The sequence below is a fragment of the Loxodonta africana genome, chromosome 21, assembly GCF_030014295.1.
Source record: "Loxodonta africana isolate mLoxAfr1 chromosome 21, mLoxAfr1.hap2, whole genome shotgun sequence".
Classification (NCBI taxonomy): Eukaryota; Metazoa; Chordata; class Mammalia; order Proboscidea; family Elephantidae; genus Loxodonta; species Loxodonta africana.
Genome location: NC_087362.1, coordinates 37482458 through 37510204, shown reverse-complemented (window position 1 = coordinate 37510204; position 27747 = coordinate 37482458). Strand labels below are relative to the sequence as shown.

General features: G+C 43.8%; 1 protein-coding gene across 4 annotated transcripts in view; it reads right to left on the bottom strand.

Annotated features, from left to right (window-relative positions):
- Window positions 1-27747, bottom strand: part of CDYL2 (chromodomain Y like 2) — a 201585-nt gene that overhangs the window by 36016 nt on the left and 137822 nt on the right. For all 4 annotated transcript variants that reach the window (XM_064273752.1, XM_064273753.1, XM_064273750.1 and 1 more), the window contains 2 exons: window positions 11343-11560; window positions 2653-2825 (listed from right to left, as the gene is read on the bottom strand). In XM_064273752.1, coding sequence (XP_064129822.1) covers window positions 2653-2825; window positions 11343-11560 — 391 coding nt within the window. The remainder of the gene's footprint in view (window positions 1-2652; window positions 2826-11342; window positions 11561-27747) is intronic.

The window sequence follows — 27747 nt, the reverse complement described above, 5'->3', positions numbered from 1 at the left end:
CAGCAGCAGCAGCAGCAATAATTCTTTACACCTGTTCTAAGAGCTTGGAGTCCCTGAGTTGTGCAAACAGTTAATGGGTTTGGCTGCTAACTGAAAGGTTGGAGGTTTGAGTCCATCCAGAGGCACCTGGGAAGAAAGGCCTGGTGATTTATTTCTGAAAAATCAGCCACTGAAAACCCTACAGAGAACAGTTCTATGACCCACATGGGGTAGCTGTGAGTTGGGGATGACTTAACGACAACTGTTCTGGTTATTCTAGGAGCTTATTATGTTACAGGAACAGTACAATCATTTCATGTGGATTATCTGATTACCCTTCATTCTAGCAACCTGCCAGCAAGGCCAGTATCACCATTTTTACTATCCCATTTTCCAGGTGAACTGACAGCTTGGTGAGATCAGTGACGGGCATAAGTCTGCACCACTCGTCAGAGACAGAAGCGGGGCTCGAGCTCAGGGAGCTTGCTCCCAGACTCCACGCTGTTAACCGCTAGACCACAGGGCTTTTCTGTGTACCCATGCTTGAACAAGCTGACACTTCACCTATGCCTCTCTTTCAAGATGGGGCACACAGCTTTGTTTGGGTCCTGAATAGTGCTTCCTGCCGAATGAATTGCCCAGGCTCTTTCCACATCTGCTAATTCATTCAGCATCTATAGAGTGTGCACAGTGGACCAGGCCGTGTATATGGCATGTTTTCCTTGAGGTGAGGATGACAGGGTGGGACTACCGTTTTGGGGATGCTGTCTATGAGTCGGAATCAATTCAACGGGACTGGGTTTGGTTTTTTTTGCGTGTGGCCGCGTGGGCATGCCCAGACCATGGAGGTCATCAGCCCTGCCAAGAGTACATTCCAAGAGAACTGCAATGGCTGTCAGTAGGTTATGGGGGTGAGGGAGGGTTTATGGCCAAAATATGTTTCAGCACCGCTAGATTCTGAACCAAGTTCTTTCCCAAGAGGCTTCTAAGACCTTAAATATTGTTATTATACCTGGAAATCTTCCACAAGGAGGGGCAGAGCTTGCAGCACGGCCCAAACTCACTTAACGACAGTGCCCTTCACTCACGGCACTTTGCTGGGAAATCCACAGAACATTCTCTGGGAAATGTTTCTGTGCCCTCCAAGGTTGGTGGTGAGGAGCACACAGCAGTCTTCTTCTGACCCTTGTGGGGCACAGTCATGGAGGCCCCACGTGTTACAGAGTAGAACTGCTCCATAGGGCTTTCTTGGCTTTAATCTTAACAGAAGATCTTCAGGCCTTCCTTCCGTGGTACTGTTGGGTGGGTTTGAACCACCAATGTTTAGGTTTGCAGTCGCACACAGACTGTGGTCGCCATGAGTCAGAATAGAATCAACAGCAACTAACAACAACAACAGGGAGCCCAGTTCTAGTCTGACACACATGGAGTTGCCATGAGTCAGAGCCGACTCAGTGGCAACTGGTTTTGCTTTTATATAAAGGATGGGGAAATAACTATCCTTCACTGTCCCCAGAGGGACACTGACTACTGGGATTGGATGTCACCCCCAGGATCTCAACTTCTGCCTCAAAGGCAACAACAGCCAAGAGAACGCTCCCTACCCCACTGGGTGTGCAAGTGCACAGCTGCCCAGGGAGCCCCAACATCCTCGCCACATTGCTAAGCCATACAGCTCAGACAAAGATCCCTACCATCAGGGCAGAGGTGGAAGAGCTGTGGATAATACATGGGTATTACCAAATACTGCATTTATTAAAAGTCAATCTCACTGCGATCAAAAGACTGAACTAGCTAGAGAACAAAAAAAAAAGGCATCCCAAATTCCAGCAGGGCTAGAATTACAGACAAAATACAGGGTGCCCAACTGAAATTTAAATTTCAGATACACAAATAATTTTTTAGTGTAAGTATATCCTACATCTGAAAGTGAAGAGGACATAAAGCACTGTGTGAAGGACTTGAAGAAATCAAACAACGTATCACACTGGGCAAATCTGCTGCAAAAGATCTCTTAAAAGTGTTAAAAAGCAAAGATGTCACTTTGAGGATTAATTGTGCCTGACCCAAACCATGTTATTGTCAATCGCCTCATATGCATGTGAAAACTAGACAATGAGTAAGGATGACTGAGAAGAATTGATGTCTTTGAATTATGGTTCTGGTGAAGAATATTGAATATACCACGAACTGTCAGAAGAATGAACAAATCTGTCTTGGTAGAAGTACAGCCACAATGCTTCTTAGAAGCAAGGACGGTGAGACTTCATCTCACTTACTTTGGACATCTTATCAGGAGGGACCAGTCCCTGGAGAAGGACATCATGATTGGTAGAGGGTCAGAGAAAGAGAGGTAGACCCTCAATAAGATGAACTGACACAGTGGCTGCAACAATGGGGCTCAAGCATAGCAATGACTGTAGGGGTGGTGCAGGATCGAGCAGTGTTTTGTTCTGTTGTACACAGGGTTGTTATGAGTTTGAACTGACTCAATGGCACCTGGCAACAAAAACAACATATCCCACATAATGCATAGGATATACTTACACTAAAAAAAAAAATTATTTGTTGAATATCTGAAGTTCAAATTTAGCTGAGCACCCCGTATTTTTATTTGCTAAATGTGGCAACCCCAAGCAGAGTCTAACGGGTCCGAACAGGAGCAGAACTCACCTGATGGCTTCTGCAATCCGTGTGCTCTCCTTCCGCCGGTCGCTGGACAACCTGCCAATTAGGTAGGAATAGTCCAAGCCACTGCAGAATACGCTGCCGACCGCGCTGAGGAGCAGCAGTTTGCTGTCATCCGTGGCTGCGTTGCAGAGGGCTCGCCGCACTTCCTTCATGATCTGTGGGCAGAGACAAATTTGCCTGGGTATTAGGTGGTTGTCCTGGAAGCCAATCGGGCTTTCAGGCCTCGAGGCTGCTGTGCCTGACCTTTTAGGGGACAGGCAAGTAAATCTGTATGTTCCCTGTGCTGGGAGCCTTGATGAATATAAGTACATGCCCAGACCAAAGAAAGAAACACTTACCGAAACCAAAGCTTTCCTGCACCATCCCCAAAGGAGGCGTGAGATTGCTAGTAAAGTGGCAGTGTGGTTAATGGCTGCAGGTTTTGAAGCCTGGCTTGGAGCAGTCCAATCCTCTGGTTAATCTCTGCAAATCTTCTTACAGCATTTGCTCATTTAGCCCTTTACAAGGTATAGAATGACAGTCGTGTGCATAGCCCAGGTGAGGCACACATGCTACCCCTGCTGTTGTTGTGTGCCATCAAATCAGGTAGATTCCGACTCATCCTTGCTTCTAAGAAGCATTGTGGCTGTACTTCTCCCAAGACAGAGCAGAACCGCCTTACAGGGTTCCCTAGGCTGTAATCTTCACGAGAGCAGGTCACCAGGTCTTCCTCCTGCAGAGTAGCTGGTAGGTTCAAACCACTGACCTTTCAGTTAGCCACTGAGCATTTAACCATTGTGCCACTATTTGATTATACCCTTGCTCACGCTTAATTATGGAAACCCTGGTGGTGTAGTGGTTAAGTGCTACGGCTACTAACCAAGAAGTCGGCAGTTCGAATCCGCCAGGCGCTCCTTGGAAACTCTATTGGGCAGTTCTACTCTGTCCTGTAGGGTCGCTATGAGTTGGAATCGACTCGACGGCAGTGGGTTTGGTTTTTGGTTTTCACGCTTAATTCAACTAGGACCCTTGCATGGCTCTTACTTGGCACACATCACATGGTAAATGGACTCTGGTACCAGACCCAGTCCTGGGTTCTAAATCCTCCTGGTCCACACAGTGGCTCTGCAGCTTACTCTCCACAGGACTGTGGCCACACTAGGTATGCTCCATTTCCTCATCTATAAGTGAGGATCACAGCACCCAGCTTCAAAGGCTCGTGTCAGGATTAAGTGAAAGGAAAGAACATGCGATGGTCACCTGCAGCGAAACATGCAAAAAGAACATTTTGCTCCTTCTCTTTATGACGCTCAAGATAACACATAACATGAAGGAACTGGTTGGCCACCTGCCAGCCATCATGGGCAAGATCTGCTTATCTCCTGCACATACACCCTGCGTGGTTTTTACGGCCCTGAGACCCTGTCTTAGGCTGGGAGACAGAATTGTAGAGACAGACACAGCTGCCTGGGGGAAGACCAACAAGTGCTACTTCAGTAGTGAACACTGAATGCCAGGCGCCATGCTGGGTGGTTAAAGCCCACTGACAACACCGAAGGTGGACACTATTCTCTGCCCACTTACAGGCACTAGCCCACGGCCACGCAATTGGTAACTGTTGAAGGCAGGATCTGAATCCAGGTCTGACTCAGGACAACATCCAGTCTTTGCTCTTTGCTACTGCACATCCCCACTATGTGGCCTGGCAGTCAAACTGGAGCAAGTGCCCCAGCCAGGGAAGGACACAGAGGGAGGGGATGGCGAGGAGAGTCAGTGCCCACCAATCACGACCGTTCGGCCACGGGGGCTTTTTTTAATGTGAGCTTTCAGACTAAGACAGACTAGAAAGAAAGACCAGGCAATCTATTTCTGAAAATCAGCCAGTGAAAACCCTACAGATCACAACAGTGCAATCCGCAACCAATCACAGGGATGGCCCAGGACTGGGTAGCCTTTCGTTCCATTATGTGTGGGGTTACCGTGAGTCAAGGTCGACTCAACGGCAGCTAACAACAGTAATTTCCACACATTTTATTCCAAGTAAAAATTCTGTAAGGTAGAGAGTGTTATCCCAAGTTTGTTGTTGTTGTTAGGTGCCTTTGCATTGCTTTCAACTCAAGAACTGCCCCGTAGAGTTTTCTAGGCTGTAATCTTTATAGGAGCAGATCACCAAGTCTTTTTCCCACAGAGCCACTGTTTGGGTTTGAACACCAATGTTTTAGTTAGCGGCCGAGCACTAACCATTGCATTACTAGGGCCCCTTTATCCCAATTTTCCAGGTGAAGAAATAAAGACTCAGAGAAGTGAAGTACACTTAAGTTGCTCTACGTCACGCTGCAACTGAGAGGCAGAACCATGATTCAAATCTCACACCAAAGCCACTTCTCCTTCCTACGACTCCACACTGTAGCCTGACTTAAATAAAATTGAGAATTTTAGAGGAAAAAATAGGGCTAGCCATTAATCTGCACCGAGAATCTCCAGGCTGTGATCTGGGAGAAGGGTAGGAGAAGCACTCTCTACATTAACAGGGTATAAGCCACAGCCATTCACTCTGGACATGAAAAACGCTAACAGCCCACTATCTCGTGGGTCCTTTAATCCATCTGCCTCTAGAAATAGACACGCTGTCCCCTATACATGAACTCCATCTCTCTCAGCAGCAAAGAGAAGAAAGCACCACTGTCAAGACATGAACTGTATTTTTACACAAGACTAGAGAGCAGGGCTTATCCATCTGAGGCCACAAAAAATGAAACAAAACACCTGTCTCCTTTATGAAATAAGTGGAAAATCAATGCATGTTTTATTGACACAATAAAAGCATGAACATTTTTTTAAGTAAAAAAAAGTTGTATCTAGTTAGTAAACTTTTGCCTTTCTCATGTTGATAATCACATGTGGACAGATGGCTGAGGTTCCTCACCTTCTTAAAAGACCCTAAGTTTTATACTGTAACTGGTTTGTTTCTGGAAACCCTGGTGGTGCAGTGGGTAAGTGCTACGGCTGCAGTTTAAATCCACCAGGCGCTCCTTGGAAACTCTATGGAGCAGTTCTACTCTGCCCTATAGGGTCACTGTGAGTTGGAATTGACTCGACGGCAATGGTTTTGGTTTTTGTTGCATTTACCTGGTTTGTTTAAAGTTGTTGTATGCTCTTGAGTGGATTCCAACTCATGGTGACATTATGGGACAGGACAGAATTGCCCCATAGGGTTTCTAAGGTTGTAATGTTTACAGGAGCAGATTGCCAGGTCTTTCTTCCACAGAGCAGCCGGCCAGTTGGAACTGCCGACCTATCAGTTAGCAGACGAGCACTTAACCACTGTGCCACCAGGGCTCCTTTGTTTAAAGTACAGCTCTCTAAAATTATTGCACACTCCTTTGCCTTCTTAAACAGAATATAGCGCAGATAACGTAAGTGCCTCTTAAGGGTTGCTTGGTGGCTATGATCATGGATAATGGTGCCGGCCTATAAACAGATCAATCAACTCAGAGGTGGCAAAGAGCCTCTATAACAAATGGTCCCGACTGCTATGTATTTTGAATTCTTAAATCTGTTCTTTAAATTCTGTGCCCTTGCTGTGCACTTTCCAGCTGCCACCTGCTCCTGCTTAGTGCCTGCTAGAGACAGTACAGCCCTCCCCTGCCACTTCTAGCTTCTGATCTGCTGTAGCTTTGAAACCACATAACCAAGTTCATTAGAATTGGGTATAAGGGGCGAGTAACCAGGGCCCCTCTCTCCACTTCATCTGTCATTGCTGAAATCCAGTAACCAGGGCCCATCTCTAATGCATTCACCTTTAGGAAGGTTCTCCAGAATAACCCAGTGTGAACTCTCCCTTTTCCCAGCACCCCAAGTGCTTCAAATCTCTGCTGAGATGCTGCTGACAAACATCCTTACAGAACAGTTATTTGTGCATCCTTACTTTATCCTGCCCCCTACCTGGTTTAGGCCCCCAACAATGCCTGCCTCCTGGTATTTACACCTTTTTAATCCTCTCCCTTTGAGTGTGTGCAGGGGGAGATCTAATAGCTTGCTTCTAATGAGAAGAATACAGCAAAAGTAATGGGGTGTCAGTTTCGAAGGCAGATTAGTTTACAAGACTGTAGCTTCTCTCTTGGGCATCCTCTTTTGCTCTCGAGACTTTCTTGGAGCCCTCACTCTGGGAGAAGCAAGTTACCGTGTCATGAATAGGCCCATGGAGAAGCCCATATGGCGAGGAACCAATGTCCGTGACCAGTGATTACCTGAGCCTGCCATCAACCATGTGAGTAAACTTGAAAATAGATTCTCCCCGAGCTGAGCCTTCAGATGAGACCTCAACCCCAGCCAACACCTCCACAGCAGCCTTGTGAGAGACCCTGAGTCCACAGCATCCTGCTGCCATGTCAGATTGCTGACCATGGAAACGGCGATTGCATGAACATTATTTTAAGCTGCTAAGTATAGCGTAATTTGTTACACAGCTGTAGATAATGTTGTTGCTGTTTGATGCCCCCATGCACAATGGAAGGAAATGAACCCCGGTCCTGCGCCATCCCCACAATTGGTTGCAATCGGACCGTGGTGATTCACAGGATTTTCATGGGCTGATTTTCATAAGTAGATTGCCAGGCCTTTCTTCCCTAGATAATTAATACAACGCCTTAAAAGCTACATTAGTATTTTACTCATCTGTATCTCCCTCATAATATCTACTTTAGAACCTTGCACAGAATAGAGCTAAATAAATATTTATTGAATTGAGTGAATGGCACAGTCTATACCCCTTAAGATGTTTATAGTCTAATGGGGGAATCAGACATTAAACGAGTTATCACACAAACACATGCACATCAACAACTATGATAAGTTTTAGAAGGGAATGGTGGATGGGGTAAGAAAAGCATATGAGAGAGAGAGATGACCTGTCAGGGAGGTAAGTGAAAACCTCCATGCAGAAGGAAAGGCAGAGCTGAGATCTGAGGGAAGAGCAGTCAGCAGGGAAGAGGGAAATCTGTTCCAATCAGCAAGATGGGCATGTGCAAAGGCCCTGTGACAGGAGTGAGGATGAAAGGAAGCCGGGCACCTGGAGTGTAGAGGAGAGGGGAAGAGTGATGTGTGATATGAGGCTGCAGATATGGGCAGGGCCAGCCTGCACAGGCTTCACAGGACACGTTAAGAGTTTAGATTCTTCCAGGGGTGAAAAGGAGGGGGAAAGAGGGAGTCACTGCTTACGGAGCACTGAGTTTCTGTTAAGGGTGATGGAAAAATCTGGAAACAGATAGTGGTGATGGCTGCACAACCTGATGAATGTAATTAATGTCACTTAACTGTGTGTGTAAAAAAAAGTTGAAATGGCAAAATTTTTTTTATTGTACTTTACCTAAAGGTTTACAGAGCAAATTAGTTTCTCATTAAACAATTAATACACATAATGTTTTATGGCATTGGTTGCCAACCCTATGATATGTCAACACTCTCCCCTTCTTGACCTTGGGTTCACTATTACCAGCTTTCCTGTTCCCTCCTGCCTTCCTGTCCTTACCCCCGAGCTGGTGTGTCCCTTTAGCCTCATTTTGTTTTATAGGCCTGTCTAATCTTTGGCTGAAGGGTGAACCTCAGGAGTGACTTCATTACTGAGCTAAAGGGGTGTCCAGAGGCCATACTCCCGGGATTCCTCCAGTCTCTGTCAGACCAGTAAGTCTGCTCTTTTTCTGTGAGTTAGAATTTTGTTCTAGGTTTTTCTCCAGCTCTGTCCAGGACTCACTATTGTGAGCAATTGGTGGTGATAGCCAGGCACCATCTAGTCGTGCTGGACTCAGCCTGGTAGAGGCTGTAGTAGTTGTGGTCCGTTAGCCCTTTGGACTAATCTTTCTCTTGTGTCTTTGGTTTTCTTCATCCTCCCTTGCTCCAGATGAGATGGGACCAACAGAGTATCTTAAATGGCCGCTCACAAGCTTTTAAGACCTCAGATGCTACTCACCAAAATAGGACGTAGAACATTTTCTTTATAAACTATGTTATGCCAATTGAGCTAGATGTCCCCCGAGACCAAAATGGCAAATGTTTCCTCATACTTGTTGTTAGGTGCTGTGGAGTAGATTCTGACTCATGGTGACCCTGTGTATAACAGAATGAAACACTGCCTGGTCCTGAACCATCCTCACAATCATTGCTATACTCAACCCCACTGTTGCTGCCACTATGTCAATTCATCTCATTGAGGGTCTTCATCTATTACACTGACCCACCACTTTACCAAGCATGAGATCCTTCTCCAAGGACTGGTCCCTCCTGATAACATGTCCAAAGTATGTGAGACAAAGTCTTATCATCCTTGCTTCTAAGGAGCATTCTGGCTGTATTTGTTTTGTTATCCTTAACACAATTTAAAAAAAAAAAAAAAAGTTTTCATTTTTAAGCAAGAGCAATGGGGAACCATTGTTTAAAGTGTGTGCTGGTGGTGGTGGTGATGGGTAATGGGAGGGGGGCTTGCTACTGACCAGATTTGCATTTCCAGCAGATCACTCTGCCTACAGAGTGGATGGATTACAGGGCAGACATCATTAAAGGGGGCAGACTTGTTAGCAGGTTATTATAATAACCAGTTGCTATTGAGTTGATACCAAATCAGACCAAACAGCCTGGTAGTTTAGACTATAATGGCTATGGGGGAAATATAGGGAAGCAAACATATTTGAGAAACACTCAGGCGTTAGTTAATAGGCCTTGGGGATGCTTTAGATCTGGAGGTGTGGCCAAGAGAGGTGTAAAGTGAGACTTCTACGTGTCTGGTGTGTTCCTGCAGATGGTTCCTGATAGGGGCCGTTGCTGAGGGTGGGAGCACTGAAGAAAACCAGAAGGTAAGCAAGGACATGTGACTCTTTCCTAACAGGGAAGGAGATGAGCTTTTAATCACGAAGATGTTGTGCAATCTCTTCGCAGGCTCTTTCCTTAAGGGACATTTTAATCTCCTGGTTTTATGCTATATTCTAGACAGGAGACTTATTACAACATATCTGCTAGCCTTAGCATCTGAAGAACGCATCCCGTAACGGCCGGGTCTCTGCCAGTGAGGTCCATCCAACCAACGCTACACACGGGGCTAGGAAGAGAAATTCAACAACGACTGTGCAAGTGGTTGCCTTCCAGTTCCTCCACAAACAAAGAAGGCTGGGTCTGCCGGTGGCCACTGAATGCCTATATTTCATCATAACAATGATACGAACACTGACTGAGCCGCTTGTGAGTGCCTCTTTGCACACATCATCTCTAACCCCAAAAGAAAGGTATCACCCAATTTCTATAAATGAAGAAGCTCAGAGAGGCAAAGAAAACTCCCAAGGTCACAGAAGTGGTAAGTTGGTAGAGGCAGAATTTGAACCCAGGTCTACTAGACTCCAAAATCTGTGTTCCTTCCCTAATATCACCTCTTCATTTCAACAGAATCTTTCTTCCAAGAATATTTCACCCAGGCAGCCAACTCATCTGTACAGTCAATTCACTTTGGTTGTTGAGACGGCTGAAAACGCCAGATCAATCATTTCTTCTATTTTCCTCAGACACTGATTAGGAATGAGATACCTAATTAAGCCAGCCCAGGACTCGGGAGGTGAGAACCTGGGCATCTTAAACCTGTCAGGCACAACACATTTTCCTTGATGAGTAGGCAATAGTTAACATAAGAAGCTGCTCTGAAGAGACACAATAAACTAGGAGACTTCACATTTATTCCATTTATCGAAGGGAAATGCTGTGCCTTGTAAAAGCGCGCTTTTAAAAAGTGGTGAAGTAGAAAAAATCTAAGAAGAATTGGTCTCATGCAGATGCTTCATGATGAGCTTAAAATAACAAGGTTTGCAGGTGTATAAACATGTGAAGAACAGCGTCTGGGGTAAGCTGGAGGCCCTGGACTTCACTCAATCTTACACAGAGCTCTGCACACAGCAGAGAACCCTGAGATGGTGCCACTGGGCATGGAGAAGAGAGCATGCCCAAAACACCATGCTTAAAGGAAGGGCAACAAGCCACCCCCAGCCCCACAAACTCCAGAGGGAAGGATTCAGCCACAGTTCTTCCTTCACAGGAGTCCTGGGTGGCACTAATGGTTAAGCAGTCGACTACTAACCACAAGGTTGGTGGTTTGAGTCCACCCAGAGGAGCCTCAGAAGAAAGGCCTGGATATCTACTTCCAAAATAACAGATGCTGAAAATCCTATGGAGCTCAGTTCTATTCATCACACATAGGGCTGCTATGTGTGAGAACTGGTGGTTTTGTTTTCGTTTTCTGGTTTTTTTTTTTAGTTCTGCTTCCTGGCCTCCCTAACTGTACCAGGTATACTGAGCAATGCCACAACATCCTACCAATTCCAGTCTGGTGAGTGGTTACTCTTTAGCTACATCCTCTAAAACAAACTTCTATGGCCAACCCTCCATGTTTTTATTGATCAGTTTATCGAATTGCTGTGTGCAGTGTTTTCATCTGTAAAATGGGATAATACTGTTATCTTGCCATAAATCAAATGGACTAATGTCTATAAAGTGATTAGCGAATTGCCTCCCCTCTCGCCACATTTTTATATGTGTTGGTTATTTTCATCAGCTCCTGATAGAAAAAAAGAGAATGCAGATGCCCTGCTCTGAGTAACGGGGAACACAGCCCATCAGCCCGCACTCGCCTGTCCCTGTCCCCTCTCCTGTCCCCTCACCTCTGGCGTCAGGGCGTTGTTATCTGAGGTCTGGCTGGACAGCAGGATGTGTGTGAACCCCTCTTCCTTCCGCACGACAATGTCTCGAAACCGGCAGTTGCTTTCATTCTGGCGGACGCTGTACCTGAGCCTCTTGTCAAAGACATAGTCCTTCTCTGCTTCCAGCTTCCTCTTCACAGGGCTGTGCAGGTTGAGTCCCCCGTTGGTCAGAGCAGAGCCTTCAAGAACCAGATAAACAAAGTCAGAAAGCGACTCATGGAAACCTACAATAGTGTAATCAGAGAACATTCCAATTTTCAATGGAAAGGGTCAAATGTGGCTGGGACTCCCTGTGTGATGAAGAGCCTGGGGCTTCATGGCTACGTCTCCAAATGTGGAAGACACTGTAGGGGGCTCTCTGAAGGACCCTGTGCAATCCCTGATGCTCCTCTCCTCTCCCCCAACTCTGCCTGTGAGGCCCCAGCTTCTGCTTAGACACCTTTAGCAACAGGGAACCCACTGAATGCCTCAGGAGGCAGCCCTTTCATTGGTGGACACCTATGACTGATAGGAAGTCTTTATCAAGAGCAATAATAGCATCTAAACTTCATTTGGGCTATATTATGTACTAAGCACTCTCCTAAAACACTAAATGCGCATTATTCTATTTAATATAAGAACCACAGCTCTGGGGCTCCAGAGCCACCATGAAGCCACACCGAGATGAGGGAGGGTCCTAGTGTCTCTCCTCTACTTTCCCCCAAGTCAGTTACAACAGTTTCGCATTTTTTTAATTTTACATATAAGCTTTCAGTAAATGCCCTGGCAAAAAAAAAGATTTGAAAATGACTTAAAAAAAAATCCAGATTTATGATGGCTCCCAAACTCCTGCCTCCCGAGGAGATATATCAGAGGTGCCTGGGATGTTCTCAAAGTCATCATGCCCAAGCCTGCACCCACCCAAGCCTATGTCCTCAAGAGGTCTTGGGAGAGCCTAAAGTGCGTATTCTGAAAATAATTCCCAGCTAAGAAAAAAAAGAGAAAAGATACAAATTATTTATGTCAGAAATGGAAGATGGGTCAGCACGACTGATCCCATGGATGTTAAAATGAAAATAAAAGAATACTATGAATTCAATGACTGCAGATTAATAACTTAGGTGAAATAGACACTTTCTTGAAAGACATGAACTTCCAAAACACACAGAAGTAGAAATACATAATCTGAATAGGCCTGTATCTATAAAAAATTAAATAATTAATAATCTTCTAAAAAAAATAGAAAGCACCAGGCCCAGATGGTTTGATGGTTTCACTGGTGAATTACACCAAACATTTAAGGAAGAAATGATATCAATTATCCATAATCTGTTCCAGACAGTCAAAACACAGTAAATGCTTCCTAACTCATTTTATGAGGCCACCATTACCCTAACAGAAAAACCAGGTAAAGACATTACAAGAAACACTACAGGCCAGCATCTCTTATGAACATAAATGCAGAAATCCTCCAAAAAAAAAAAAAAAAGCAAACTAAATCCAGTAATGCATAAAGAGAATTATACACTATGACAAAGTATGCAAGGCAGGTTCAACACTCAAAAATCAATGAATCCCATAACATCAACAGGCTAAAGATGAAAGAGAATGTGGAAATTATCAAACAATATCATTGACATCACATGAAAGTAAAATTACGCTGAAGATAATTAAAAAATGGTTGCAGCAGTACCTCAACAGGTAACTGCCAGATATTCAAGTCAGATTCAGAAGAGGACATGGAACAAGGGATGTTACTGGTGATGTCAGGTGGATCTTGGCTGAAAGCAGAAAACAACACAAAGATGTTTCCCTGTGTTTTATTGATTATGCAAAGGCATTCGACTGTGTGGATCAAAATCATGGATAACATTGCAGAGAATGGGAATTCCAGAACACTTAAATGTGCTCATGCGGAACCCGTACATAAACCAAGAGGCAGTCATTTGAACAGAACAAGGGGATACTGCATGGTTTGAAATCAGGAAAGGTGTGTTTTAGGGTTGTATCCTTTCAACATACTTATTCAGTCTGTATACTACACAAATAATCTGAGAAGCTGGACTGTATGAAGAAGAACAGGGCATCAGGATTGAAGGAAGACTCATTAACAAACTGCGATACGCAGATGACTCAACTTTGCTTGCTGAAAGTGAAGAGGACTTGAAGCACTTAGTGACAATCAAAGGCTACAGCCTTCGGTATGGATTACACCTCAACATAAAAAGAAAAAAAATCTCACAACTGGACCAATAAGCAACATCATGATAAACGGAGAAAAGGCTGAAGTTGTCAAAGATTTTGTTGTACTTGGATCCACAATCAACGCCAATGGAAGCAGAAGTCGAGAAATCAAACAATGTATTGTACTGGGGAAATCTGCCGCAAAAGAGCTCTTTAAAGTGTTCAAAAGCAAAGATGTCACCTTGAGGACTAAGGTACGTCTGACTCAAGCCATAGAACTTTCAATCACCTCATATACATGCAAAAGCTGGACAATGAACAAGGAAAATAGAAGAAGAATTGATGCCTTTGAATTATGGTGTTGGCGAAGAATACTGAATATATCATGGACTGCCAGAAGACGAGCAAATCTGTCCTGGAAGAAGTACAGCCAGAATGCTCCTTAGAAGCAAGGATGGCGAGACTGTCTCATGTACTTTGGACATGTAATCAAGAGGGACCAGCTGCTGGAGAAGGACATGATGCTTGGTAAAGTAGAGGGTGAGCAAAGGAGAAGACCCTAATGAGATGACTGACACAGTGGCTGCAACAAATGGGCTCAAACATAGCAATAATTCTGAGGTTGGCATAGGATCGGCAGTGTTTTGTTCTGTTGTACACAGGGTCACTATGAATCAGTACTGACTTGATGGCACCTAACATATACACACAAAGAAGAAATATCATCATACCAATTAATGCAGAAAAAGCATTTTAAAACTCCAACACCAGTTCATGATAAAACATGCTCAACTATACATGAATAGAAGGAAATTTCCTCAACTTCATAAGGAACACCTACAAAAACCGTACGGTTAACATCATACTTAAGAGGACACTTTCCTCTTAAGACGGGGAACAAGGTAAGGATGGTCTCTCTCACCACTCCTATTCAACACTGCATTGGAAGTCCTAAAGAGTGAAATAAGACAAGGAAAGGAAATAAAAGATATACAGATTGGGAAGGAGGAAATAAAATGGTCTTTGGTAACAGATGACATGACTGTCTGTGTAATAAAACCAAAGAATCAAATCAAATCAAATTAAAAAAAAAAAGCTCTTAGAATAAACAAATACAGCAAGGTTGCAGTATGTGAGGTTAATATACAAAATCAATTGCTTTCCTATATAATAGCAGTGAACAACTGGAACTTAAAATTTAAAAAAATGTATCATTTATAATAGCATCCCAAACCCAAAATACTTAGGTATAAATATAACAAAATACGCAGAAAACTACAAATCTCTGGTGAAAGAAATCAAAGAAGGTCTAAACAAATTGGAGAGATACTCCATGCTTATAGATTTGAAGGCTCAACATTGTTAAAATGGCAATTCTTCCCAACTGGATTGACAGATTAAATGCAATCACCTACAAAATTCTGGCAAGCTATTTTGTAGATATCAACGAACTGATCCAGAAGTTTATATCGAAAGACAAAAGGTCTAGAAAAACCAACACAATACTGAAGAAGTCGATCAAAGCTGAAGGGCAAACTACCCAACTGCAAGACTAACTATAAAGCTATAGTAATCAAAACAGTGTGAAAGAATAGATCAATGGAACAGAATACAAAGCCCAGAAAAAGACCCACACAGTTAATAGTCAAATGATCTTTGACAAAAAAGTTTATTTACCTTTTTCAACAGCTATATACACAGTGTCTCTAATTCTCTCAACAGTCCTGTAAGACACCACTGTGAGCCTATTATGTAAATTAGGAAAAATGACTAACTTGCTGGAGCCACAAAGGTTTTAAAGGGTAGAGCCAGGATTTGAGCCAGCTGTCTCTCATTTTATTCATTCATTCATTAAAAATATAATTATCAACCTCCTAAGACCTAGCTAAGGTGCCCTGGTGGCACAGTGGTTAAGTGCTCGGCTGCTAACCGAAAGGTCAGAGGTTTGAACCCACCAGCTGCTCTGTGGAAGAAAGATCTGGCAGTCTGCTTCTGTAAAGATTTATAATCTTGGGAACCCTACTGGCAGTTCTACTCTGTCCTATAGGGTCTCTACGAATTGGGATCAACTGCACAGCAGTGGGATGACCTAAATGGTGGGGATTCAAGAAAAGGTAAATAAATAAGGTCCCTGCCTCACGGAGCTCACTCGGGGTGGGGGAGGTGAAAAGCTAATACATAAACTGATACCTAAAGTAATTGCAGATTGGAAAATAATAGAGTGATGTGATAAAGAATAACGAGTGTGGGGGGGGGTCTCTCGCAATTCAAGCCCATAGCCTTGCCATTGGAATAGAGTGTGAAGCAACCCCCAAAGAGACAAGGACTTGGGAGACATTTGACCACATAAACCATGAGAGTATCTGAGGGAAAAAAAACCTGTTTATTCTCTGTAAGGATGCTGCGTTCACATCTCCAATGGTAACTTGGAAAGAAGCAACATTTCTGGGCCCAAAAACGGGAGAAGAGCCTCCTTAAGTGCCTGATTCACACTATGTGCAGCTGAGTTATGTTACCTTTCTGAAAATAAGTGGCTAAAATGGACTCTCCTTTAGATGCAAAGAAAAGTCACCCTCCAGAGTCCCTTAGACTCTGCCCTTGTGGCCTCTCCCCTTCTGGGATCATCATGCCCCATGTGTGGACTGCAGCTGGCTGGCAGGGAAGGTGCCATGGGAAATCAAATATGCTGGAAGTTTAGGGCTTTGCAGCTACACAACAGGGAGTCCCAGCTCTGTTTGCTAATTGGGAAAAGCTAGGAAGCCACATGAGCTCTTGAGCACCAGTCTCCTTGTTTATAAAATGGGGTTGTTTTTGAGCTAATTCAATTAAAGAAGCAAAATAGGCTTAGCAAAGTGCCCAGCACATCCTGGGCACTTCACAGATGTTAGCTGAAAGATACCAAGTCCTTCTGAGAAGAGAAATTATTCAGGCAGCCCCATAATCATGCTGCTCCTTCTAATTCTGACCCACACCCTCCTCTCTAAGCCCAGGGCAGGACCCAGGCCAAGAAAGAGGGCATTCCAGGCACAGAGGAGACCCAACCGCCCTGCTGAGCCCTGAAATCAGGTGAATTGAGCGATGGGACACCACCATATCTAAGGCAAGAAACCAGCTCAACCACTCTTTGCTTCCACTGTCCCGCATACAAAATGGCAGAAATTGGTCCTGTCTCTCAGGATTGCTACAAAGTAGAGAAAATGCCATGTTTCTGGGATGTGGTAAACTCACCATCACACTGGTTTCCTTCCATCTATCCCTGTCAAGCCTCCCCACTTTCCTTCCTTAAAGCACAAAGGCACATTTCCTGTTATGAAAAAAAAGGCTCTATAAAGTCCCACTCCAAGACAGCTCCTCTGCTCTAAGCACCCAGAAATGACAGATAAAACACAAAAGGAGGAATTCAATAGGATGAAGCTGGGCTTATGCACACGGTAAACATTACTGTGTGTTAGAGGTGGACATCAGTACAAAGCAGCCCAGCTGTGGGGCTGGGAGCCGGGAAGTAGGCTCTTTGAGGGGAACAGAGACTAAATGTTCCGTGCAAGATGGGAAAGATCAGCCAGGATACCTGCCTAAAGCCTGGGAAGGAGTGAGAGCCTCTCCTCATGAAGGCAGACAAATAATAAAAATAAAAGATCTGCTGCCCATGGCTAAGACTTTAGTAGGAGCTCTGGGCTAGGTGGAGGAAAACATAAAACTACTAGTGAGACAGGCAAAAAGAAAAAGCAAAGAAAAACAAAACAATGGAAAACAAACAAAAAACTTTCCTCTCAAAATGAGCTTGCAAACCAAAATTCCAAAACACAAAGACATTTAATGCCAAAGAAACTAGCCCACAAAATCAATATTAAAACATGAATTACTCCAAGTAAAATAAAAGGAATATCATGAAACAATCTGACAATGACTTTAAAATAGGAATGTTTAGAAGGCTCAAAGTGAGACATACAAGAAAAACATGTGATGTCACACAGCTTACCTCATTCAATCCTCACAACCACTTCGTAAGATACTGTTTTTATCCCCATATTAAAGATGAGGAAACCAAAACCCAAGGTCACATCATTGGGAAATGCCAGAGTAAGGGCTCAACTCCAGCATCAAGACTCTGCAATTGAACACTGGTTCAATTCCCACCAGAAGCTAGGAGAAAGGCATGAACAGTTTCTCTCTCAAAGCCCTCAGAAGGAATCAACATGGATGATAACATGATTTCAGACTTGTAGTCTTCGGAAATATGAGAAAATAAACTTTCTGTTCTTATAAGCCTCCCAGTTTGTGGCATTTTGTTACAGCAGCCCTAGGAAACTAAGACAGCGCCTGGATGATAGCACACGCTCAACCAATTGGTCATCAAGTGAATGAATGAGCAAACAAGCAAATGAAGGAAACTAACTTGAGCAACATCACGCCATGCTGCCTACTTTGTTATTGTTGTTAGCTGCTGTCAAGTTGGCTCCAACTCACGGCGACCCCATGTACAACAGAACAAAACACTGTCCGCTCCTGCACCATCTTCATGATTGTTGGTCTGTTTGAGTCCATAGTTGCAGCTACTGTGTATTCTGAGTAACTTCCAACCTAAGGGGCTCATCGCCCAACTATATTGGACAATATTCTATTGTGATCCATAGGGTTTCCATTGGTTGATTTTTGGAAGCACATAGCCAGACCTTTCTTCCTGGTCTGTCTTAGTCTGGAAGCTACACTGAAACCTGTCCACCATGGGTGACCCTGCTGGTGTTTGAAATACCAATGGCATAGCTTTCGGCATCATAGCAACATGCGCCACCACAGTACAACAACTCTCCTGATATTAGAGAACATTCTATACTCACTGCACTCACACATGAACCCTCACTGTTTCAGTCACACTTCCAAACCTTTTCAGTTTCCTGCACGAAAACATCTGTTTTCTGAAATCAGGATGATCTCACACCTAGATGATAAACTCATATTGCATCTGCCCCTTCTGCCTGACAACTGAGTGAGATCTCACCTTTCGAAGTGCCCGGAGAGAGAAAACAGTGTGAGTGCTACAAATTTTCCTTCCCTTGCAAAGAAAACAGTGACACCTTGTGTTGCTAGTGTCATCAGAACACAGAAGGAAGAAGAGGGCAAGGGCAGAGTCATTCTGCCTGCCCGGAAGGACTTTCTTCCCCTTCTCTATCTGTAACAGGTCTTCTCATCCTTCCAAATGCAGCTCTGGTGTTACCTGCTCTAGGACATCTTCCAGAGCCAGTTAATCCCTCTTCTCATAGCTGTTTGTACATCCTTCTTTTACAATCCTTACTGCAGACTCTTCCATTCATTCGGCACATAATTAGAGTTATGATATGCTTGGCACCTGAGCTACCTGATGGTCAAAAACAGATATCGACCCTGTGCTCCAGGGGCTTACAGTCTGATCTGGCACTGTCCAACAGAATGTCCTGCAATGATGGCAAGGGTCTGCATGTACACAGTCAAATACAGTAGTCACTAGCTACACACAACTATTGAAATTTTTTAAGTGTTCCTTACTTTTAATTAATAAAAATTTAACTTTAACCACATATGGCTAGAGGCTCCCAGACTAGACAGTGCAGGTAATCACACTGTAGGATAATTATCTTACACATCTTTCTTCCTCCTCACTCTCAGATGGAGAGCTTCTTAAAGGCAACAGCTGCCTTGTTGTTCTTAGTTGCCTTCCAGTTGATTCCAACTCAAAGTGACTCCATGTGTGCAGAGTAGAATTGCTCCATAGAGTTTTCAAGGCTGTGACCTTTTGGAAGCAGATCTCCACGCCTGTCTTCTGAGGTGCCTCTGGGTAAGTTTGAACCACCAATCTTTAGGCCAGTAGTCAAGAACTTAACTGTCTGGCCTACCCAGGGACTCCTAATGGCTGTCTTAGTGACTCCTGTGTCTTCAGAATCACTGGAGTCTGGGACACAGAAGGGGCTCAAAAATTGTTTGTTGAATAAATGAGTGGATTTAAATAAATGAATGAGTGCCGGATGTATAATGGAGCATCTATAGAAGTTCCTATCTCTTGGCCAAAAGAGAGTCAGAGTGAGAGATCAGAAAGCAGATTAAGAAAATTGCTGTGATGGATGCTACTCGACCCATAAAAAGATGCGAGTGCCAAGCAATTTCCTTCCTGTCCATTCTCCCCCAATGTTCCCGTCACTATCACCATCTTGGAAAGGAGACATGATTCATAAAGAGGACTTTATCAGGGTAAGAGTCCATCCCACTGGGGGGATTGGGACCAATTTAAGGGTTCAAATTCAAAGGAGAGGACCTTCTGCTGTGAACTATGACAGAAGGCTGGATGGAGGGAAGGGTTAAAATAAACCAAAAGCGATTTCACATCAGTTCCATAGTTGAGCAAACCCTCACTTCGTGGACTGCTAGGCAAGGGTTTTCCAGCTGCAGTTCTTAGAAGAGAAAGTGATAGTTGTTGTGCACGGGTACCGCTTCCTGATCTGTGGTTGACTCAAAAAAGAACTGTGAAGTGTGTGGACTGTTCTGAGGGTAAAAAGAGAGAAGATTGATGGTGGCAAGTTAAAGTGCCAAGGTCTTGTCTCTGTCTCAACACATCAGAAGGGAACAACATGCTACCACTAGCATCAACAGTTCAGGACACTAGCTTCTATCAATAGGAGTAGGAGGAGGGGTCCAGAGAAGGGAGGCTGACATTGGAAAAACCCTCAGATCACTCCACCCACAAGTGTCATGAGAGTTCACAGAATAAGGCCAACGTGCTCAACATCTGCACCCTGAACTCTGATACACACCATACATACACACCAGTTGCCATCGAGCTGATTCTGACTCGTGGCGACCCCGAGTCTGTCAGAGTAGAACTGTGCTCCATAGGATTTTCAATGGCCAACTTACCAGATGTAGATCATCATGTCTTTCTTCCAAGGAGCCCCTGGGTGGACTCAAACCACTAACATTTCAGTTAGCAGCCAAGCATATTAACTCTTTGCACGACCTAGGGACTCCGAAACCCTGATAATGTGCACAGTTATCACGTGGCCGGTCACTGACCCAGCCCCTGTCACCATGTGCTGAATCCCTGCTCTCAGGGCCTGAATTCAATAGCAAAGCTCAAATTCACAGGCACATTAAAAAAAAAAAAAAAAAAAAAAACTTACAATAGCCATGTTAGTCATCATCTGGTGTGTTATAATTATGCCTGATAAAATCTAAAAGATAAAATCCATACACCATGAATTTTAAGAAAATTTAGGTTCCCAGATTATTTAGACTTGCTGGGAATGGTGATGATGCATATTATAATGTTTACTGTCAGATGTCGAAATGTTTTTAAACAGTAGATTAAAGCATAGATTCAAAATGCAAAATAACCTGATGAAAAGGAATTTTACTACAGGGCAAATCCTGTCTCCTGCACTAAACTTCCTTCCCTCAAGGTCGGGTAGACTCTCTAAGCACTATCATGCCAGAGATCTGTTCAGGGACAAAATATTCTGTGGTCTTCAAAGGATATGGTGACTCAGTTTAACATGAATTTTATTATCTTTTCTTGCTACTCCCTCTGCTCAAAAATTTACCTGTCTCTACCTTCTGGCACCCCTTCCTTTCCAACCTTAACTCCCATTTCTGCAGGACTATTTGAGGTTCTCTGAAACCACTGCACTTCCCTGCTTCTGGGCCACTGCTTCTACTGTTCCCTTGGGCAAAAATGTCCTTCCTGTCCACCTTCACACATCAAACCTTCCCAGGGCCACCTGAAATGCCTCTCTTCCAGGCAGCTGTCTCTTCTTCCCCAAACGCCCAGGAACTCCTGCCCCAGGGCTCACGTGATGATCTGTCCAGGCCTCTCCTGAGCCATCAGCACACTCGGCTTTGCAACAGGGTCATTTGGGACCATCCAATCCCTTAATTAGCTTAATTAGCTTCCAGTTCTTTTGAAAGATGAGGCTGGTCAACCCCATATCCCAGCACACAGTGAGAGAAAAGTCAATGCCTCTTTAACTGAATTGTAGGAAAAAAAAATAATGATCTGAAGGGCTAAAAAATTCTTTTTCCAACATGACAAAGCTTTTCTCTGGGCTCCCAGATAACTCTACCCATCAAGAAGCAGAAAAGCAGTAGTTAAGAATGTGGGTCTACATGGTCTCGGGGAACATCTAGCTCAGTTGGCATAACATAGTTTATAAAGAAAATGTCCTACATCCTACTTTGGTGAGTAACGTCTGGGGTCTTAAAAGGTTGTGAATGGCCATCTAAGATACTCTACTGATCTCACCCCGTCTGGAGCAAGGGAGAGTGAAGAAAACCAAAGACACAAGGGAAACATTAGACCAAAGGACTAATGGACCACAACTACCACAGCCTCCACCAGACTGAGTCCAGCAAAACTAGATGGTGCCAGGCTACCACCACTGACTGCTCTGACAGGGATCACAATAGAAGCTCCCAGATAGAGCGAGAGAAAAATATAAATCAAAATTCTAACTCACAAAAAAGAGCAGACATACTGGTCTGACACAGACTGGAGAAACCCCCAGAGTATGGCCCCCGGACACTCTTTTAGCTCAGTAATGAAGTCACTCCTGAGGTTCACCCTTTAGCCAAAGATTAGACAGCCCCATAAAACAAAACTAGACTAAAGAGGCCCACCAGCCCAGGGGCAAGGACTAGAAGACAAGAAGGGACCAGAAAGCTGGTTATAGGGCACCCAAAGTCAAGAAGGGAGAGTGCTGACATGTCATGGGGTTGGGAACCAATGTCACAAAACAACATGCGTATTAATGGTTTAACGAGAAGCTAGTTTGTTCTGTAAACCTTCATCTAAAGTACAACAGCAACAAAAAGAATCTACCAACTGGATTTGAATCTTGCAGCAGCCACCTGCCAACTGGTAGACTGTAGGCAAGTTACTTAACTTCCTTAGGCCTCAGTTTCCTCATCTGTAAAATGTGGAGAATAATAGATCTTACCTCTTAGGATCAATGATACAGAACAATAGGGCAAGTGCTCAAGAAATGTTGGCTATTTTGTTTGACACGGTATGGAAATTGTCAATTTGTCTGTCTGTTTCCTTATACCGTGAGCATCTTATTTAACATTTTATTCCCATAACAAGACACACAGTGACCCATTTATAAGCGCATGGTACCTTGCTCATGTTGTCGTTGTTATGGGCAGTGGAGGTGGCTCCTACTAACACAGGCCTTATGTGTAATAGAATGAAACTTTGCTCAGTTCTGTGCCAACTTCGTGATCACTGGTATGTTTGGGATCTTTGTTCTGGCTATTGTGTCAATCCATGTCATTGAAAGTTTTCCTTGTTTTCACTAACCCTCTACTTTACCAAACATGATGTCCTTTTCTAGCAACTGGTTTTTCCTGATCATGTGTCCAAAGTACATGAGCCAAGGTCTCCCCATCCTCGCTTCTAAGGAGCATTCGCATATTTCTTCTAAGACATTTGTTCATTCTGGCAGTCTACAGTATATTCAATATTTTTTGCCAACACCACAGTCCGAATGCATCAATTATTTTTCCCTTTTCATTACCCAGCTTTTGCATGCATATGAGGTGACTGAAACAATCATGGCTTGGCAGGTACACCTTAGTCATCAAAGTGGTATCTTTGCTCTTTAAAACTTAGAGAGGTCTTTTATAGTCGACTTGCCTTGCTCATAGCAGTACCTTAATAAGTGCTTGATGACGAAGAATAAACGTGGTGTGTGTATGTGTATATATATACATAACTATATAAATATATATTTATATATAATATATGCCTGTTGCTGTCGATTCTGACTCATAGTGACTGTGTAGGACAGGGCAGAACTGCCCCACAGGGTTTCTGAGGCTGTAAATCTTTACAGAAGCAGACAGCCACACCTTTCTCCCACGGAGTGGCTGGTAGGTTTGAACTGCTGACCTTTTGGTTAGTAGCTGAGCACTTAACCACTGCACCACCAGGGCTCCTTTTTATCCCGTATTACAGAGTAGAAAACTGAGGCTGAAAAAGCTGACGAGACTTGTCTAAAGTCTCACACTAAGAGGCAGAGCCTGTATTTGAATTCACAGGCCTTCAGTCTCCAAAGTCCATGCTGGTCTTTCCAGTTTCTTCCCCACCATGCTGCCTCCAAAGTTCAGAGCAATTTTAAAGGAGAAATCTTAAAATCCTTTCTGCAATAGGGACTTGTATGTATTGAGAAGTCCATAGCCTTCACACAGTGCAACACTTCAAGCCAGGTCATAAATCATATAAATTAGGCATCTTCTCTTCCACAGCAATGGACTACATAAAACAGGAGAAATGCACCCCAAATGGAATGCACTCTGCTGAGCAGGACACAGGATGCCGTGATGGGGTAGGGAGCCAGGCTTAATTAAGAGCCAGTGTGACCACGTGACCGTTAAGGGAGGAGAAGCTTAGAAGGTAGGGCCTTCGTGGCAGATGGCGAAAGCAACTGTCAGACAAGACAAGTGAAAGGGAATCCTTTAGTTGCCGTTAAGAGCCCTGACAAAACATTACCTCGCAATGACATATTATCAAGAGTAGGGAGCGCAATGTGAGAACGCAAGGTAGGAGGGTGATCTTGGGATAGTGATGGGAACTGTGACAGACTTCAAGAGGATTTGGGGGGAGGGAAGATGGATCCAGCTGTAGGACCACATGGCAAGTGGGAAAGATTCTTGCCTTCTCTCTGTCGTCATTCATTCGTTCCCTCCCTAATTCAGCTGCTATTTCTTAAGCACCTGCTATGGAGTCCCTGGGTGGTGCAAACAGTTAATGCGCTCGGCTGCTCACTAAAAGGCTGGAGGTTCGAGTGTACCCAGATGCGCCTTAGAAGAAAGGTCTGTCGATCTACTTCCAGAAAAACAGCCACTGAAAACCTTATGGAGCACAGTTCTACTCTGACACACATGGGGTCACAATAAATCAGAGGCAACTTGACAGCAACTGGTTTATGTGCCCAGCATTGTTAGGTGTTGGGTAGATACAACCATGAGCAAAGAGAGAGGCTATCATTGCCTCATGGAACTCATGGTCCAGTGAGGGAGGCCAGAGTATTCAAATGATCAGGTCTGATGAGGGCAAACAAAGTACTGCAAATGAAGAAACACGGTTCTGTGGGTGCCGATGAAAATGGAAATTGATGTAGACTGGGGGTCTGGGAAGGCTTCTGTGGGGGAATTGCTGCGTGAGTGAGACATGTAGATGTTAACTAGCAAAATGACGTTGGCAGGAGAGGAGAGCGTTCTAGGCAGAGAGAATAGCACATGCAGAGCAGAGCAGAGAGGAGGCTTTTACGCTCTACAGATTTTGAACTTGCCAGCCCTCACAATCTACAGTCACATAAACCACTCCTTAAAATCAATCTCCCTCTCTCTATATATACACATATATATTTATATATATGTATGTATGTACATGTTGTTAGGTGCCATAGAGTTGGTTCTGATTCATAGCAACCACATGTACAACAGAACGAAACGTGTCATCCTCACAATCGTTGCTATGTTTGAGCCCGTTGTTGCTGCCACTGTGTCAGTCCATCTCATTAAGGGTCTTCCTCTTTTTTGCTCACCCTCTACTTTACCAAGCATCATGTCCTTCTCCAGAAATTGGTCCCTCTTGATAACATGCCCAAAAAGCAAGACAGTCTTGCCATTCTCTCTTCTAAGGAGCATTCTGGCTGTGCTTCTTTCAAGACAGATTTGTTCAGTCCTCTGGCCATCCATGGTATATACAATATTCTTTGCCAACACCATAATTCAAAGGCATCACTTCTTCTTCAGACTTCCTATTCATTATGCAGCTTTCACATGCATATGAGGTGGCTGAAAATACCACAGGTTGGGTCATTCAGACCTTAGTCATCGAAGAGGTCTTTTACAGTAGATCTGTCCAATGCAATACGCTGTTTGATTTCTTGACAGCTGCTTCCACTTGCACTGACCGTGAATCCAACTAAAAGGAAATTCTTGACAACTTCAATATTTTCGCCATTTATGATACTGTTTAACGGCTCAGCTTGGAAGATTTTTTGTTTTCTTTATGTTGAGGTGTAATCCATACTGAAGGCTGTATGTAGTCTTTGCTCTTCATCAGTAAGTGATCAAGTCTTCTTCACTTTAGCAAGCAAGGCTGTGTCATCTGCATATTACAGGTTGTTAATGAGTCTTCCTCCAATCCTGATACTCTGTTCTTCATATAGCCCAGCCACCACAGAACGCAAGCCACTATAGTATGTCAAACTGACAGACCAGTGGTGGCATGTACGTGTGTGTGGCATGTGTGTGGGGTGTGTGTGTATACATACATGTATATGTATAAATGTATACATATATATACACACATAAATGTTGTTAATTGCCATCGAGTCAATTCTGACTCATAGTGACCCTATGTATAAGAGAACGAAACACTGCCCAGACCTGCACCATCCTCACAATCATTGCTATGTTTGAGCCCATTGTTGCAGTCACTGTATTAATTCATCTCATTGAGGGTCTTCCTCTTTTTCCTTGATCCTCTGCCTTACCAAGCATGATGTTCCTCTCAGGGAATGGTTCCTCCTGATAACATGTCCAAAGTACATGAGACGATATCTTGCCATCCTCTCTTCCAAAGAGCACTCTGGCTGTGCTTCTTCCAAGACAGACCTATTCGTTCTTTTGGCAGTCCATGATATATTCAGTATTCTTCACCAACACATACATCTATCAGTTTGTTGTACTGTGGTGGCTTGCATGTTGCTGTGATACTGGAAGCTATGCCACCAGTATTTCAAATACCAGCAGGGTCACCCGTGGTGGTAAGGTTTCAGCAGTGCTTCCAGAATAAGACAGACTAGGAAGAAGGACTTGGTGGTCTACTTCTGAAAAAAGCTGGCCAGTGAAAACTTTATGAATACACATATGTGTGTGTGTGTGTGTGTGTATAACATACACATATACATATATGTATACATATACACAGGAAACCCTGGTGGCGTAGTGGTTGAGTACTACAGCTGCTACCCAAGAGGTCGACAGTTCAAATCCACCAGGTGCTCCTTGGAAACTCTATAGGGCGGTTCTACTCTTTCCCATAGGGTCACTATGAGTCGGAATCGACTCGACGGCAGTGGGTTTTTTTTTTTTTTTGGTATACATATACATATGTATATGTATATGTATATACATATATGTTGTTAGTTGTTATCAAGTCAGCTCTAACTCATGGAGACCTTATTGTAACAGAATGAAACATTGCCAGTCCTACCCCATCGTCATGATCTTTCTTATGTTTGTTCCATTGTTGTGGCTATTATACATATGTGTGTGTGTCTGTGTATGTGTGTATGTACATGTATGTATATATATATATGAAACCCTGGTGGCGTAGCGGTTAAGTGCTATGGCTGCTAACCAAAAGGTTGGCAGTTTGAATCTGCCAGGTGCTCCTTGGAAACTCTATAGGGTAGTTCTACTCTGTCCTATAGGGTCCTATATATATGTGTGTGTGTATACGTGTGTATGTATATGTACGTACATATATACATATATATACACACACACATATATATACGCACCCTGATTGGTGCATGTATGTTTAAAAACTTTTATAAGTTAAAAAAAAAAAAAACTTACAACATTGTAGCCAACCAGGAGGAAATACTCCTCTCTCTCAAGATCTGGCTCACTCACTAGGCACACTCCCACCTGGCCACACCCCCACCTGGGTGTCCTTCTCCTGGATGAGCACCTGGCCCTCACTTCCTTCAGGTCTCTGCTCAAACATTATCCCCTGGGATGCCTCCCCCCATGGTCCTGTCTAAACCAGTGCCCACCCTCCACTCCTACCATGCTTTATCTTTCACTTGATGTCATACTATACATGCCGCTGCACACATCTCATTACACATCTCCCTACTAGAGTGCAAGCCCCATGAAGACAAGAACTTTCTCACCCCTGGACCCCTGTACCTAAACAGTGCCAGGTTTATAGCATTCACTCAGTAAGTACTGGATGAATTAACATTTATAACAAAGGATTAATATGCATAATATGTAAGGTGCATTAACAAATAGGAAAATACCAACACCCAGTTCGAAAAATGCCCAAAGGACTTAAATCATGATACTAAAATTTATCAAATGTTGACCATATGCCAATATTCTAAGGATTTTACATGAATGAATTCATTTACTCTTTACCCCAGCCCCATACCAAAAA